This window comes from Bactrocera tryoni, chromosome 4, assembly GCF_016617805.1.
Source record: "Bactrocera tryoni isolate S06 chromosome 4, CSIRO_BtryS06_freeze2, whole genome shotgun sequence".
NCBI classification, from domain to species: Eukaryota; Metazoa; Arthropoda; class Insecta; order Diptera; family Tephritidae; genus Bactrocera; species Bactrocera tryoni.
The window spans coordinates 60,838,098-60,856,547 of NC_052502.1; the positions used below are offsets into that span (position 1 = coordinate 60,838,098).

Sequence of the window (18,450 nt, forward strand, 5' to 3'; positions counted from 1 at the left end):
ATCGTGTCCGCCAGTGAAAAAAACCTTTCATTCACCCAGCCATTTCTCCGATAGATGCCATCAAAAAATTCCGAAAAAAAACTTTATACACTCCACGATATACCTCATGATATGTGAAAAAAGTTCTATTGTAGAATAAGGATTTCTAAAATTTCAAAACACAGGTTTACCCTACTGACCCCTTAAAATGAAAAACACTTTATTTATTGACTCTTCTCTAGTACTCCAGTGACACCTATGTACATCGCTTATTATTATTACGGGACATCTCGACAGGCAAAATATTATATGAAGGTAGGCTGGAATAGTAGTTAGGTAGGAATAGAAAGTATAGATAGAATAATAGTATAAATGTGTGCAAATGGTATATATGTTATAGTTAATATTTTAATGAAAATTGTTGGCATAACGTTAGATATTTTTAACTGAAACCTGAACCTGCTCGGCGTCATTTCATTAAAATGAAATATCAAGATATTAAATGCCCAAATAAAAAATTTCCTTTTAAATCGCAAAAACGTAATTTTACTCCGCTTGTACTAAAAGCTTACGAACTGTATTTTGGTGTTAAAGTTGGGGATCAAGACAATGCATGGACCCTTCATATCTGTTGTATAACTGGTGTAACACTGTTAACAGCTTAGTTAAAAGGTTCAAATCGTAAAATGCCCATTGCAGTGCCTTTCATTTGGAGAGAACCTAAAGACCATGTTACAGATTGCTATTATTGCCCAACGAATATTAAAGGTATTGAACCGAAGTCTAAACAGCTTTTAGACCCAGTGAACGAACTCCAAAAACAAAATATCGCCGAAAAACATCGATTGTAACATTTTAAGGTACTCTTTGGTTAATAAAATAATATGACAATAATATATAGTATCTATCGCGGTTTTTTTTTTATCAAAAATCCTCATAGCAAAAAAAACTATAGGTGATAGAAGAAATATGTAACTATTTTCTGAATTTGTGGCAATAAACACTTAACTTACTTAATAAACACTTTGTTCTGCTGTTGTTTTGTTTGCCAGTGTATACAATAATAATCATAATAATATGATCATAAATAATTTCTGATTGCTAGATGCATTTAAAAATTAGTATTACGTCTATTTTCAGTTCAAAATTTCTATAAAATATGCCTGTAAGTTATGCGATACCAGCACTTCCTTCCAATTCATCTCAGGATGGAATTCGAGAGACTATGTTATATAGTGGATCAAAGTTTAAAGGATTCCAAAAGTCTCAAGGAAATTCATATGACGTGGAAGTTGTTCTACAGGTATTGCCAATAAATATATGCGTGGTTAAAATAATATTACCTTTTATATTTTAGCATATCGATTTGCAAAATTCATTTTTATGTGGTTATTTAAAAATTAATGGACTGACTTTCGAATTTCCAACTCTGACAACATTTTTTGATGGAGAAATAATATCGAAGAAATATCCATTTTTAACCAGAAAGTGGGAAGCGGATGAGGATGTGGACAAAGGGCATTGGGTAAGAATGATTTCCAGACTAAGTTGTTTTTTATTAAATATATGTTTTTAGGCGTTTTATTTAAAGATAAATTTTAATGATGCCTATGTAATGTACTCAACTAATATCGTGCCGAAACCACCATGATTTAGTTCCATGTGACTCCTGCCTATTCAGCAAACTCAAACGACCGCTCCAGATCGTTTTGAGGCAATTGAAGACATCAAAGTCTTCCTATTTTTTACTCATAGTAATACTTTATTGGTTACGTATTATTTTCGCTCATACAAGCTTTAATTTCCCGCGAATTGAACAAATTGTACCAAGTCTTTTGTCTCATGTACAATAGTTTTGTGATACTTTCGTAGTGGAAAATTTTTTTTTCGCGTTGATGTAACTCTTTATTTTGCATTTTATACTCTTGCAACCAGTTGCTACAGAGTATTATAGTTTTGTTCACCTAACGGTTGTACGTATCACCTAAAACTAATCGAGATAGGTTATATATAATGGGTTGTCAAAAAGGTCTTGCGGTATTTTTATTGAATTTTTTTTATTGAAATTGAAATGAGTTTTTGATGACTCATGCCCAGCTCTTGACCGATGCTACGGCTGCTACTATGTCGGTCTCTTTCCACCAATTCAGCGATTTTATCGCAATTTTCGACGACAGGCCTTCCGGAGCGTGGCGCATCTTCGACCACCTCTACACCAAAAAGAAAACGTTGAAACCATCGTTGTGCGGTGGAAATGAAAACTGTATTGAAAAGAAACGAAATCAATTAAACACGTGTTAACGCGTGAAATGAGCTTTCCAAAAAGGTACAGCATGACCCGATGCGACTAATAAAACTAGAACTACGCGCTTTCAGTGCCAACTAGCGAAAATACCGCAAGACTTTTTTGACAACCTAATATATAAATGATCAGCATAATGAAAAAAGCTGTAAAGCTGAAAGTTGACTGTCTGTCTATCCGTCTGTCGGTCAGGTCATCCGTGCAAGCTGTAACTTGTATAAAAATTATTATTCTATCTTGTTGTGTCAAAGCTATTTCTTAAAAAACCAACGAAACTATGCAAATACATTTTTGCTCTATCCCATTCGTACACGCAACGAAAAGCGTGAGAAGTGAGACAACAGAAACACTATGTCTATGCTTCTGATTTCAGCTGCAACGTTTTGCAACTCTCTTTGTTATTCATGTTATCCTACCAGGCATACGATTTTTTGTGTGTTATTTTTTATAATTTTTTTTTTATGAATACTCTTGCATATTTTATTGTTTTTTATGTTTTTTCCATCATTCATATGTATACATATTTGAGCTTTGGTTTTCATTTTAACATTTCCTCACTTTTATCAAATGTTTGTTTTATACGTACTTTCATTTAGGCACGTCATATCGGTGTAAACTTTCACGCCTATATATTTTTGAATTTTGGTGTTTAGAAAATTTGTGAAGTAATATCACTTATCACTGAAGCAAATTTAATAAAGCTTCAGTATCTACTTATTAGAAGCTTCGTTAACAAAAAACTTGATATTAACTTTTTACCCTGCTATGATAACATTTTAAAGGAAAAATAGTTATCCTGAGCAAATAAAGGTCTCAGAATCTGATGTTGAAGTTGGGAAAAAAAAAATATTATTGTACCACATTGCGTCACAAATGTAATTAATGAAGGGAATGAGTCCTCTAATTACCTATTATCAATAGGAATATGTGGCTTTGAAGGCAATTCTGCTCAGAGCGAACATAAGCAGAAATTTTAAAATAATAATTTGGAAGACAATAATTTATTTGTCACGACATATTTCCCTGTACAACTGATAATAAAATCGCAAAATGATGAAAAGCACAAACAAATTTGGAAAAACAGCAGACCTTCGCCCACCCGCTATTGCCGTCCTGTTCGAATTCAAAAGGAATCAGTTTAATCAACCCTCAATGCACTCGATTTGCGCGAGATCCGGCAAAGGAATTAATTTCAAAATACTCCTGGTATTATCTTCCCTCGTCACTCCGTAACATTTTAATTCACGCTCCCGATGTTATTCAATATGCACCAGTTTCAATTGAAGAGCTTTCAGAAGAATGTGCTGAGTCAAGCAATAAAGACGTTAAGGTGTTCCGACTCCATCATACATGAAAGAACTAATGGATCGCTACAAATCAGGACTTGCTAAACCGATTGCTTTGAGCTTAGATCCTTTCATCACCAGTCAAAGAAACTATCATGCGAAAGTAAATCAATTTTATTAAAATCAGTTTTTGATTTAGTTGATTAATTATAATTAATTAATTTTTCGTTTATCAACTTTTTTAATTCAATATAATTAATTAAAATTTGTTACCATCGGGGGGTGGCGGAGTGGGAAACGGGAGAGAGAGATTTAAAAAAGCTTTGGCAAAAGTTTCACTTTTAAGTAGGCAGTGGAAGTATTTTTGGCCGCTGATTCCATTCAAGACCGACCACTGTGCACTGCCACGCCCACAAATCGCAATTAACCGAACACATATAAAGGGTCATAATTTAGCAATAAATTATGATATAAAGCTGTAATTTGGTACAGAGTATCGCTGTAGTAAGGAACACCTGTGGGCAAAATTTTTTGGAAAAGTGGGCTTAGATCCGCCCTCTAATAAGTTATACACAATATTTAAATTCCAGTTGTTTCGTACAGTTTCCAGTACACAAATCAAGAAGCAATCAATATAACGAATAATGTCTTTAGTGTGTGCCACCTTATGACTATAAATTATTTAAATCCAATAAAAACTGTTCAAGCCCCTAGATACCGAATATTTGGGCCCCGGAACCAATAGTTAACTTTTGACTTTAAAAAATATATATTTAATATAAAGATTTTCGAACATTATCCCAATGAAAGTAAGAGAGCGTGTTTTGCTTATAACAGTGTATCTTTGTGCTTAGGATAGAAAAATTTAAGGGGTTAGGGGTAGTCAGAGGAGCGAAAAAATGAGAGTTTTCAGTATTTTTTTTTTGCTATTAAATCATGTTATTTTAAAAAAGTAGTAATATGGCATTATTATAGGATGTGTTGACTTGAAGTCACACAAATTAAAAAAAAAAAAAAATAATTAATTTCCAAAGTTATAGTTGTTTGTGTTGACCCTGTTCCAAAAAAAAGGTACTTGCGGTGACAAGCATAAGTCCTTGGAGATTCATTTAAAATCAATCGGATAAAAAAAATTAGTTTTATAAATAGATAATCATGGGCCTGATCGAAGGATTTTTTTTTCAAAATTGACAAAATGGCGGCCTCAGGAAATTTTTTTCTAAATTTTTGCGAAAAAATCAACAGTTGGTCTTAAAAAATCGAAATTTTCGAAAAAATAAAATCCTTCGATCAGACCCGAGTTTATTATGTATTCTAAAAGCTGTACAAATTTCATTAAAATCTACCGAACGGTTTTCGAGTTGCAGTTGTCACCGGTTCAAAAAACATAGTTTTGAGAAAAACGCGTTTAAAGTTTCACACTAGCGCTTTGAAGTGTCCGAGCTGTCTTTGTTATTTGTCGAATAACTCAAAAACTAATTATCGGATCAACGTGAAATTTTCAAATCTTTACGATATTACACTTAACGAAAATGCAAAAAAAAAAATGAATTTTTTGAATATTCTAACTACTCCTAACCCCTTAAGAGAAAACTTGGCCCAGCCTACATAACGAATATCAGGATTTTTGAACATCCAGCTGACTTTACTCTATATGATTGGTTTTAAGGCTTAAGTTTTGAAAATACAAGAAAATAAAAAAGTGTGTTCTAATTTGTCATCTTAATCATTTATAATAATAAAATTTGATCTAAAATATGCAAAACAAAACTTGATAGCATTGAAGATATCGGTTATACCACTTTAATGAGGTGTCCGCATACTCTCTTGTAGGAATTTAACTCAATACATTTGTTGTAGTTCTTACATACATACATATATTTGTTGTTTAACAAGGGAGCAGAAGTGAGCAGTGAACTTGCTAATGGAGGCCAGCTAATGTTTCACAATATTTCATATAAGACTCATTCGAATTTGATGGGATCCTCAATCAACCAGACATTCATTTAATTTCATTATGAAATTCATTATTATTTGTTTCCTTTTTCTATTTTCAGAGCAAATTTGCCGCTTTTTCTGAGTATGAAGAATCATTTAATTCAGATAATTTTGACTTTAAAAAATTGGCGAATAGCGACTATGTATTCATGCGATGGAAAGAACATTTCCTAGTGCCAGATCATACGATAAAGGATATAAATGGGGCGTCTTTCGCTGGATTTTATTATATTTGCTTTACAAAATCTACTGGCAGAGTGGAAGGTTATTATTATCACCGCTCATCAGAGCTATATCAATCTATTGAATTAGAACACATATCAGAAAATTCTTCAGACGTGTATGAATTTAGATAAAATGAATAGTGTAATTTATTTGTTATCATTAAGTTATATGTACAATAAATATTTATCTAATAAAAATATTTCCATATAATTTGAGTATATTAATTATTATTATTTCTGGCTTCTCAGCCAATAATATTTTGGAATTCTTTAGTCAACAGTGCATAATACAAAAGATAGAATAATGAACGAAATCAAGTTTGCTCAGTTGTTTTTAAACAGAAGTCAGCATAACGTTACATCTCTATAGTGTATTTATACTATCGCCAGTAATATGGCCGTGCGGTAGCCGTAATCGTATACCCAAAAATAAGATTGCCTATTTTTAAATTTTAGAGTTATATATTCTGAATATATTTAAAGTAAATGCTTTATTACACTTTCGCAACATGTTCCACAAAGTTTAATAGTCATCGAGATAGATATGGAGATATAATCGTCATCTAAAATCCAAAATAACATAACATCAATTTTCATAAGTTTACAGGCGAAGGAAAAATTATATAATGGAAAATTTGAGTTTTGGTTATATCAGGCAGTGGAGCCGAAAATGCTACCCATATGTAATATGATGTAGTGAATCATAAGCAATAAAAAACTCAATTTCAATTTTTTTAATGATACGTTATTTTGCATTTTAGGTGACGATATACATATGTATGTATGTACTTATTAATAATATAATTGATCAGGGTGATCGTCCGTGCAAGCGAGTAAAATTAAGATATTTTAATGAAACTTTGTAAACGTGTTCCATGATATTCAAGGAGGGTTGGTATTGCAGATAGGCGGAAGCGGTCCATTGCCACGCCCACAAAGGGCCTTTAAGCGAAATCTCATAAAGTGCCATAATTAAGCACCAAATCAGTCGCAACCGAATTGTCAAACCGTACGGTCGGATTTTTCTTTTTCTCTCGCGGTCATTCTAGCGGTGTCTGTTTTATAACGCTACTTTACAGTTGTGCACAAATAACTTTTTTACTGTTAATTTCTCGTTGTGTTTATTTCTTATTATTAACTTGTGTTACATTCATACATTTTTGCATACAGAAGAAGTAATATTTTCACAATGCCCCCTGGGGCCAACAATCTGGGTGATAATAGGTTTGCCCTATTATCCTCAGCCCAGAAGACTAAAACAAAAAAGCCTGAACAATCAACGTTGGACCCATTTCCGGAACTCCCCATAACAAAGAAGGATGACCCCAAATACCTCGTCATTAAGTCGCGGGATGCCAGTAAACCTATTACTTCCATCTCCTGCTTCGCGATTTATAAAGGTATTCAATCTATCAGTAAAGATATTAACAACGTCTCGTCACTTCGCGATGGCAGCCTACTCCTCCTTGTAAAAAATCAAAAAAATTGCTGATAAATTCCTTTTCACTAAGAATCTACCCGGTGCAGGTGCTGTTGAAGTTGCTCTTCACAGCACCCTTAACTCAGTCAAGGGCACAATTTATGCCCCCTTTATTTGCCAACTTAGCGACGATGAAATAATTGAAGGTCTCAAGGAACAAGGTGTCTCTGCAGTCCACAAGTTTAACAAAATAGTTAAAGGCGTTCGTGTACCTACTGGTGCCGTATTATTAACATTCAATAAATATACACTTCCTAACAGAATTGATGTAGCCTGGAGAACCCTAGATGTCCGTCCGTACTACCCTAATCCTATGCGCTGCAAAACTTGTCAGCTATTAGGACACACCGCTAAACACTGCGTAAAAACTCCTTCCTGTGTCATTTGCAACCTTCCTCCTAACCACTCTCCTCCTTCTGATTGCACCAGAGTTTACTGCGCAAACTGCGCAGGTGAACACCCCTCGTCCTCAAATACTTGACCTAAATTTATTCAATCGAAAGAAATATTAAAAATTAAAACTATACACAAATGCACCATGCGTGACGCCATTACCATGTATAAAAATCAACTTCCTTCCACCCCAGCCCCCTTCTCCTTCGCCAACGTGGCAAAAATGCAAACTAACAGTGATATAAATACAAATTCAAAACATCCTAATAACAAAGATAATACTTCAATATCAAAAAACACTAACCTCAATAATAACGCAACAACAACAAAAAACAACAACGATTCATCCTCCACCAACAATCCATTGCATCACATAGAACTTCCAGAAACTTCAAAGAACTCCCCTCTTCTATACTCTCCATCCTTGGATTCTTCCCCCTCCCCATCTTTCTCTCCACTTTCCCACATCTCATCGCCCTCCTCACACACCTTATCTCCCCTGGCATCTTTTGCCATCTCCCCTCTTGCTCATAACACCTATCCAACTTCCTCCTCCCTTTCATCTCCGTCTCCCTCGTTGATGGAACAATAAATTCCCATAACCTCACATTATTACTTTTTCTTTATTTTTCTATCCATGTTATCCATCCTTCAGTGGAATATAAAGTCATCATTATTTGTGCCTATTCCCCTCCTAATGAATCTTTCACTTTAAGTTATTTCAAAAGTTCACTAGTTTAACCTCCTTTTTTCCGATTTCTCTCCTCAATTCTCCTCGTGGCAATCTACTATATCCGCAAGATATAGCCTTAGAACTTCAAAATCAGTACAATTTTATCTGACTTCCCTAATATCAGTCACCAAATCTATGCTGATGATTTAGTATTATTTTCTAATTCCTCCGATCTGTCCGTTGTTACGTCTTCCTTTTCTAAAATCTTATCCCTCTTATTCCATTGGTCCGGTTCTTCGGGCACGTCAATTTCTTCCTCTAAATCTAAGTTATTACATATTTGTAAGAAACATCATGAATACACCCGCACTTACCGTTAATAATATAAATTTAATCTGTACAGATAGTTTTAAGTTCCTAGGCTTAATATTAGACTCTAAGTATTCATTTAAGCAACATTGTCAATATGTAAGAAAAAGACTATTTGTTACCAACATCTCCGATAAAAAACATATTGCCTGAATCTGGACTGCCTTTGTAAAAAAGACAAAATGGAAGACAGCTTATATAATCTCTATCAACAATGATGATCCTGCTCAGCTTTTAATGAACCCAACTATTATCCCACCAGTCAGCCGAAAGCCTATGATGCTAGTGCTGCGTACTATAGTTTATATAATAATTTGTTTATTATGTAAGCTTTAATAAAATAAAATAAAAAATAAGCACCAAATAAAAGTATAAAATTGTAATTTGATACAGGTGATCACAGTGGCGAGAGATACCTGTGCACTAATTTTTTAAGTAGTTAATTGTACATATCTTTTAAATCTAACTCAACCAAATTTGCCTAGAGAAAAACTTTTTAGTACTTCTCCATGCACTCTGAAAGTAGGTAAAAAATTAGATAATAACCACAGCCTTTCCCCAAAGATGAAGTTTCGCAAACAATTCTATTACACACTGTGAAAATGGGAGAAATCGGATGACAACCACACATATTTCCTCTATAACACACTTTAAAATTTTATAATGTACATACAAATCAAACATCAACGCAGTTATCAGAGTAAAACATTGCTGTCCTATTTGGTCATACGCCCAAACATTGTCGATATCAGACTATAACTTTTCAGGGATCGGACCCAAATACATGCATCCCAGTGCATATGGCTGATTTTCTATTATTTTCGGACAATCTGAAATTCGAAGATAATATTTTTTTGATGTCAGCATGCTCTTGGGGAAAATCTGGTAAATATTTCCCTTAGATTCCATATACCTTATATAAATATTTGGGAACTTTCTGTTGACTTTATCTGCCAATATTTAAGAAATCTTAATGCAATTCAGAAATAATCTATTTTAAATAAAACTGATGAAATTAGGGAGATACGTCTTCTGGTCCCCATATAAAAATATACACATTTCCAAACATCCTCTTTCATTTTATACCTGCATACTATATACTATAATTTAATGCTGAAAATGTTTGATATCGGTCCACATATTAACGCAGCTATATAGGAACTGGGTCAAACTAAGTGGTCCATGAAAATTTCGCAAAATCACCGCATATCCCGTGATATAAATATTTCTTCAAAATTAAATTTTTTGTTAAAGTTATTTAAGGTTGAAATTTAGTGCACTATAAAATTGTAAAATTATTTTCTCATAAACTACTAGAGATAAATCGATGAAATTTTGTGAAGTCAAAGAAATGTTCGTACTAGGATATTTTTTCACGATCCATTTGTTTAAATAATAATATTTTACATAATATTTTGTTAAACCATTGAAATTTTCATGTGTTCTTCACGACAAAAAAAACTGAAAAGTATGTGACACAACGCGGAAAATATTCACCTTTAATAATCTGCAAAAAAAAAATTTTGTTCATTCATACCATTCCAAAGATAGCGAATTATTTGTCCCCCTGCCGCTCTTAAAACGTATGGCACAAAAAATTCAATATTTTTGGAACGGTATGAACGAACAAAATTTTTTTTGCAGAATATTCATTTCATTGGCAAATGCATTTTTCCGAAAAGGAAGAAGTCGCACGGTGTCATATTAGGTGGATACGGGTAGTTTTTAATGGTTAAAATGTGATTTTTTGTCAAATAATCGCCCTTCGAATGTTGGATTCTGAGCAATTTTTGGTCATCAGTCAATTTGTGCCGTATAAACCGTGTACATACCTTTCGTAATCCCAAATGTTCGGTCAAAATAAGATAAACCGATGCTTTAGAGATGTTCAATTCCATTTAAATGAATTTCAATGATGATTTCGACTGATTTTTTATGAATTCACGCACAGTTTCGATGGAATTTCGGAATTTCCGGTGATCACGGATTTTCATTGGCCCACATGTTGATCGTCATTTATGTCCTCACGACCACTTTGAAAAAGTTGAAACCACCCGTGCACTCTGCTACGGGATAGGCAATCACGGCCATAAACTTGTTTCATCAATTGAAACGTTTCGGTAAAAGTTTTACCAATTTTAAAACAAAATTTAATGTTAGCTCTTTGTTCGAAGCTCATTTTCGCACCGATAACACAAGCATACTGACACTTAAAACGCATTAACTTCACTTCCAATCAATGAAATGTCATGAAATTCTCACTGGACAATCGATAATGATAGCAGATTCTAACGCACTAGTCGACATATAGATGGCGCCACCAGAGGCGCTAGATTCAAAAAGTCCTGTTTACTTTGGAACGCACCTTGTATTTTCTTAGGCGGCATTAATCAGATTTGTAATTATTGTCTTGTCTGCACGATTCTCGCTTCCAAAATAGAAATTTCAATAACGGCTTTGCTCATACTCCAAGCAACGTTTCGGTGCATTTGAATAACATGGCTTTTGTTAAGGGATAAGGTTTGTTTCGTCGAAAAAAGACCTTTTTTCAAGAATTTTTTTAGAAAAAATTATTGCTGTAGCTTTATTTTACTTACTATTATATGAAAGTACAACATTTGAAGGATACTTAAAAAAGTTTTATCGAAAAATAGCGAGGAATTACGGATTTATCGTCGATCTCCGCAGGCACCTCGAAAAGAAGTTTTTGTGCGGTGACCAGCCTACAGCATGACTGGATCATCTTAAACCAAAAAATCAAAATGCTTTCTTTAGTTTATTAGTTTATCTTTCAATTGACGTCGAGTTTTTTTTTTTAATTTTAAAATTTTTCAATTTTTGGTACCATTTTCAAGCCAAAATGACGATTTTAGACGAAAAAATTTGTTAGTAATTAAAATAAACTCGACATCATTCGAGAGCTATATATATCTAGAATATTTGTACAAAATTTCAAAACGATCAATGCAGTAGTTTTTTCTGTAGGCTGGTCACCGACTTTAAAAATGATATATTTGGGAAAATCGATTCAAAGTTTTTACCGCTCAGCGCAGGTAGCTGGAAGGCGCGCAAACCTAAGTTAGAGGTACCGTTATTCAACCTGCTGTAACTTTCTAAGTCTTTCTCCGAATGACCTAAAACTTTAACACAATATTCTGGAGATGTTGGTGGTTCAGAAAAAAATAAATTAAAAAAAGTTGTCAAACTTTAACAAAAATGCATAGAGACTGACTCTACAACAGAAACCAATATATTCACAACCGCTCCACGGTGAAATTAGCCTTTCTAAAGGCACGTGAAATCCTGAAGACACTCCAGAATATCAGGAAACTCCACTTCATCTAAGGATAGATATTTGGTATTTTTCCTTTCCTGAGCTGTACTCTACAAGACGGGTAAAAGTTAGATAACCGGTCACCTATAGGTTATCAGTAAGTAATTAACATTATTATCCAAACTTATCGGATAATAATGCATTAATTACAAATTAATTATTAATTGTTCTAGCCTCGGGAAAAAGTAATTATTTCTCCTCTTTCACTACACGTCGGTGTGATTAGCTCACTCGCTCTCTCTAATTTATTTTGCGCAAATGCTACATATATTTTCTGTCTCTAATTTGCAAATTATTTTGGAAAACTATCTTTTCTCGGTTAATAGCGTCTGTTTTATTGGCTATTTGTTTGGTTAGTCATCTTTTATTGAAAATAGTTTGTTTGGTTAATGTTATGGTCACTTACGAGTTAAAGAAAACCGGTTGATATGTTATTTGTTTCATTGAAATTTTCATTTCATTTGTTTTTATTTAATCCTTTTTTTAAGTTTACATGTTTATACATAACAGTTATATTTTTCCTTTCTATTTTTACAATTTTTTAGTTTCTAAATATTACCATTTATATATATATTACAAACTGAATTTTCCTTCTTACAATTATTTTTACAAATTTTTAGTAATTGTTTTAAATTAGCTTTTAAATATTATTATTCATATCTAATAATTTTTTGGCAAAATATATGTATGGTATTTGCTATATAAACATTATTTGTTTGGTAAAAACCTTATATATGGGTTTATATTGTTATACATTGTATAATTTACAATACTAAGTACATCAATTTGCTAATTCTTAATATTTACACAATTTGTACAAATATAAGCGAATTTAATTTTTCAAATTAATTAATTTAAAACTATAAGTATTGAGTAATTTAAATATATTATAGAAATTCGGCTTTGGCCGATTTTGATTGGTCAAGTAAGTTTCACCTATGATTTTTGCGTTTAGAGTTGCCGAAATGGATACTATTCTTCATCACCAGTCACAAACACGCAAAACTGACTTATTTCTATTGCTTTCAAACAGCATTTACACGTTTTGATATGGCTGCTTGAGTGACTCCCAAAGATTCTGTGAGAATTTCTTATGTATGTATCAATCTTTATCCAGTAAGGCCTCCCAGTACGTTCTTAGTCTATTAAGTCAAAATCACCACTTTTAAATCCACGCTTTTTGACCGCAAGTTCAGCTAGTGCATGCTCACTAAAAACTTCCGCCAAAATAAATTACTTTCGGCCATATATAATCCAAGTCTAGAACATTTGGAATGCTGGCGTAAAGCTTAAAGGAGAAATTGGGTTTGTTGAACATATAGTAGCCTTAAATAGTTAAATGCTTTTTATGCGATATTTAGAAACCGAACTCTTATGGATTATCTGAAAAGTTTTTTTTTAAAGACCATAGGAATGATTATTCACTTTGGAAGTGTACAAAAAAATTTTCTCTACTCGTAATTCAGCATCATCCAATCAGAAAAGCAGACCAGACATGGGCCAAGAGCGGTATAGGGCAAGCAAATGTTTTTTTCGGAGTACCTTGATGATGTCTTTAAACCTCATACGTATACTTACGAGAATTACACCGAAATTTCTCTAATAACTAACGATGAGGTATGTGCAGAAATAAAAAAACTGAAGTCTAAAAAATCGCCTGGTTACCAGCTAAATACTAAACGTGCTTCCTCAAAACGTGATAAGTAAAATTACTGCTATAATGAATGCTACTATTAATCTACAATACGTATCTATTTACTGCTAAACTGCAGAGATAATTATGTTCAATAAACCTGATAAGCCAGTGCATGACATTACTTCGTATCGGCCCATATCTCTCCTGCCCATTCTTTCAAAATTTTTGGAACAAATGCTTACTTTGCGTCTTAACAACATAATTGAAGAGAGGAAACTGATACCGGTGCATCAGTTTAGCTTTCGAAAATATCACTCCACAATTGCAAGATTTAAACAACATATTTGAATGGACAGCTAATTGGTAAATAAAATTAAACGTAACTAAAACAGTACATATTGATTTCAGATACAACAATACTAGATATACTATGCGTCTGTACTTAAATGATGTGCAAATACCATATCACAACACATGTCTAAAATAAAAAAAGAAGAATTATAATTAAAATTCAGAAACATGTATTGGTTATTGGATAGAAGCTCTGCCTTATCTACATACCACAAGATTATAATCTAAAAGCAGGTGTTCAGACCAGTTTGGACTTATGGGATACAACTTTGGGGCTGCTCAAGCCCTAGTTGTACTGTTGTACAAATTCAGCGATTCCAAAGTTTTAAGATGCGCCGTTAATGCGCCTTGGTACGATCTTGAACGCGATCTCGAAATTGACTCAATTGCAGCATCAATCAAAAAATATAAAGTCTCATATGGAAAGACTATCTGACCATGTGAACACTGAAGCCATGGCTGTTATCGCTCAAAGTAAATGGAAAGAAAGGCTTAAGCCCAAAAAAGCGTATCACTTATGTATGTACATAGTAGCGAGACTCTGCAAATTTTACACAGAGCACCATTAATTATTTTGAATTATACAATAAGCAAAACAAATTGTTCGTTAGTTTATTTTATGATAAGTAGTTACAATGCCACTGAAATAAAAAAACGCAATTTTTTTGTCCTCTAGTTCTTTCGAGCTTGATCTCCGTCTACTGGTTTGTCACTAAAACATAGCACAAGCATATGCAAGTTAATGTATTAACATACATTATACAAATAAAATTTATAAAATGTTTACCTTTCACAAGTGTCCATGACTTTCACCCCTTTTTAGTCTTATTGGCGAATACTTCCTGAAGGCACCTACGCCTGGTCCAACTTTTTTTGCAATCTTCACCACCTGGTGCGGTATAGACATGTCCTGTATTGGGTCATATTCATTAATAAAAATGCTTTGGCGCTTCTTCTGCTGGTAACTTTGATAAAAGCTACACAGCTAGGTTAACAACAACATCCGTGGATCCGTGGATATACCGAGGAAATAAATGTGCCTGAATGAAATTTCAATAATATACTAAATATATTTAATGCTTTGCCTTACAATTATTCAATTTTTCTTGTTTTGAAAAGATTCTTTTAAAAAAATATTAAAAACTTACCTACTCTTCAAATTTTTCTTCGAAATTTTAACAGATTCATTGCCAATATGTGCACAATCAAAAATTATGTATAATGAACCTTACTAATCTAGTCTAATGGTACAACATCGTGTTTCCTGTGATATTAGCAGCTCGACGTTGACGTTACTCTTGTCCTTTTACGAGTGTACCGGGGGAAACTTATTGACGTCTTCTCATATTCCTTGCCTTTAGATTTCCAAATGACTATTAGCGGGATCCGATCTATTTTGTTGCAAGTTGTAGCCTAGTATGCTGACGGGTCATTCTCCTTTAAGCGAATTTAAAATTTGCATAAGCTTTAAGCGAAACTCAATTGAGGAAATTTTAAGGCGTTAATTGCAATTGTCATTATATGGCTTTTTTCAATCTAGGTTACATTTTGTACTTACGCCTCGACCTATCAGTTTATTAACGATTTATGTAGTAACTGGCATTATTTGATAATATTATCTGTTTATTCAAAAACTGAATAATTATAATTTCCCTGTTATTATCAATTGATAATAATACTATACATCGTCATATAGTTGCGGATTTATTTATGGGTGTATATTCTTAACATAATTTTTAACTTATTTGTCCCAAATAATTAAATGCCATTCTTAACTATTTCCACAAGGCAAATTTTTGTTGAAAGCTTAAACACTGACTGACAAACTGAATAAAATCAAAAATTATTAACAATAATAAAAAACTAAATAAATGGGATATACACGCGATAATCGTGGTTATGGTGTTAACACAATTTTATCTAATTTGCGCTTCCGACGCATTTTGATTTTGTTAGATTTTGAAATTTTATGACAAATAATCATATCTGCCGAATTAGTTTTTTTTGCGTTTCATATTCTTGTATCGAAATTTATTTCATCGGTTCGGCCGATCTGCGAAATCAATTGTCAAAATGTGAAATTGCTTGTAGAGGAGTGCATTGTGTTCCTTAAGGGGGGAGCCTGCTTTAGAAGCTTCAAAAAATCGATTATTTTGTTTTTGCTTAAATCTCTTTAAAAGTAATCTAAGAATATGCCCCCAAAGTTTTAGATGGGAATTCGAAATATTTTCGGAGCTAGAAGGGAAATAGTGACCGAGCGTCTAGCAGATATTTATATGAGCGATTGGGCAGAAAGCGAAAACTTTGAGGCGCGATTTCTCGGTTTTTTTGTTTACGATTTTTCTTAATTGGCGGGCAGGAAAGAAAAAAAGTAAACGTCCTATCGAAACGAATCAAAATGCGTTGTATTTGGAATTAAATTCCTTTCTAGGTAAACCTAAAATACCTTAAGAAAGTTAACATTAATCCGGTTTTTAAACGATTTAAAGTAAATTTTTTTTAAATGCATGTGTTTTTAATCTGCGAAAAATTGTTGAATTTTTCACTTTTTGTTGAATTTTCTTGGTTCACCTAGGAATTACACTATTGAAAATTAAAAATTTCTTTTGTTTTTTTGTTTCAGATGAAAATTGCGACCTGCACTTGCCCGCCACACAGAAATTGCACACTCGAGGCGCCTCCGTAAATTTCTTCAAACATGAAGAATATCTAACGTATAATAATAAAAAAATTTGAGAAGACTCTTCAAATATATAAGAATAAATCCTAAAAGTTTAATTTCTATCAGACATTTCTTTCCTTTCCAAAAAAATCCTTGAAAATACAGATTTTTTGAAGCCTCTAAAGCAGGCTCCCCCCTTAACTGGAAATATAGTGACGCATGTATATATGTACGTAGTTGTTTAACTGGAGACATCAGGAGACATCCTGTAATTATAAGCAGTGCAGTATTGTGACAAGTCTAAAGCTTTTTCGGCTGCATTTAGCTACATCTATGCAACCATATCGGTGTGCCATATACGTTTACAGGTCCAGTTTAGATGTATTATGCGTGTTTTTGTTGTTATTTGAATACATCGGTTATTCTCTATGCCACTTACGATCTATATGTTTTTGAGTAATATTTTTAAGTGGGTGTTGACTACGCTTTCTGTTGCTGTAGTGTAGGCCTTAACATTGGTTAAATGAAATAAGGATTGTCCTTCGGCGGATATAAATCCTAACACGTTCATGCTACTTAGACCAGACAGTCGTAGGATTGGATTACGAAGATAGACAGTAAAAATTGAGGTTTTGCACTGCGACTTACGGTCTATTGTGCCCTCCTCTATATCACATATGGTCACCAAGGTTCAGCATCCTGAACATTTCCAGGGGCCTGCTGGACCCTGTCCATGTAAATGGAACCTAGGGCCCTTAGCTGTTTCTGCAAATTGATGGAGAATCGAGAATCAAGCGTTCTGGGGTTTCCTTCTCCATGTCGCCGAACCGGCAGTTTTTACAAGAAACTATGCCCATGGTGGACAAGTGCTTCCTGAGGCTGCAGTGTCCTGTATATCCTGCTTCCAATGTTGTTCTTTCCCCACTCTCTCCTCCGTGCAGAGCAGCTCCTTAAAAGTGTGGAACCCCAGTGCAATGCATGGTTTTGACCCCATCATCGTGGACGCAGAACGGTCTAGTTCGTCAGTTACACCTTTATGCCCCGGCACCCAGATTATGTCTCACGATTATGGTATACAGCCATCTTAAGATACCTGGCTTGCTGCACCCGGATCTGCCGGCTAGGCGTCTGTACATCATGAGTGCATTGGTGGCCTTGGACAGTGTTACATCCACATGCTTACTCCACCGTAAGGTTGATTCTAATGTAAGACCAAGGAATTTGACTTCTTTAGAAACCACCAACTCCCTGCCACCGAGCGTTAGAGGCCTTAAGACTGGAAGAAAAAAGGGACCACGGTGTTTGCGGGGTTGATATTTAACCCTACTATGTTACACCATCCCTTTGATAGACTTAAGCCCTTTTCAACTGAATCTTTATGCTAGTGAACACCTAAAGGAGCTCTTCTACTACTAGGCTCCATAGCAGAGGGAATAAAACCCGTGCTGACTGTCCACAATGTTTTCCATCCCTTTCAGCATGAAGGAAGTGAGACTATTTGGCCGGAATGATTTGGCAAGCGTGTAGTCCTTCCTACCTTGGGGATGAAGATTACCTTAGCTATTCTCCACGGTTCTGGAATATACGCCATCACAAAGCTATCACTCATCAATCCTACCAGGTGTGGGTTGAGTCTGCCCCTGGAGACTTATATCTAGTTCGAGAAGGAGGCCAGTGCCCACTTGATTGAGTCTGCAGTGAACATATTCCTTGCAATCATCCAATCCAGGCCCTAGAATTTCCCTAAAGGCATCACAGTTCGT

The 18,450-nt window shown here is 34.0% G+C and overlaps 1 protein-coding gene and 1 long non-coding RNA gene across 3 annotated transcripts; one reads left to right on the forward strand and one right to left on the reverse strand.

The window, feature by feature from the left end:
* Positions 1–121: 121 nt before the first annotated feature.
* Positions 122–6,000, forward strand: LOC120775650 (glucose-induced degradation protein 4 homolog). 2 transcript variants are annotated; one of them, XM_040105907.1, is made up of 4 exons: positions 122–839; positions 1,120–1,282; positions 1,337–1,504; positions 5,625–6,000. In XM_040105907.1, the coding sequence occupies exons 2-4, from the start codon at positions 1,139–1,141 to the stop codon at positions 5,919–5,921; spliced, it is 609 nt and encodes a 202-aa protein (XP_039961841.1). In that variant the 5' UTR covers positions 122–839; positions 1,120–1,138; the 3' UTR covers positions 5,922–6,000. The 2 variants fall into 2 exon arrangements, with proteins under 2 accessions (XP_039961841.1, XP_039961840.1); XM_040105906.1 differs by lacking the exon at positions 122–839 and having other exon boundaries at positions 886–1,282.
* Positions 6,001–14,638: 8,638 nt separating this feature from the next.
* LOC120775469 lies at positions 14,639–15,780 on the reverse strand. The gene is made up of 3 exons (XR_005705332.1): positions 15,174–15,780; positions 14,813–15,065; positions 14,639–14,737 (listed from the first exon to the last, which is right to left on the reverse strand). It is a non-coding gene; the product is annotated as an uncharacterized LOC120775469 (long non-coding RNA).
* Positions 15,781–18,450: the final 2,670 nt, after the last annotated feature.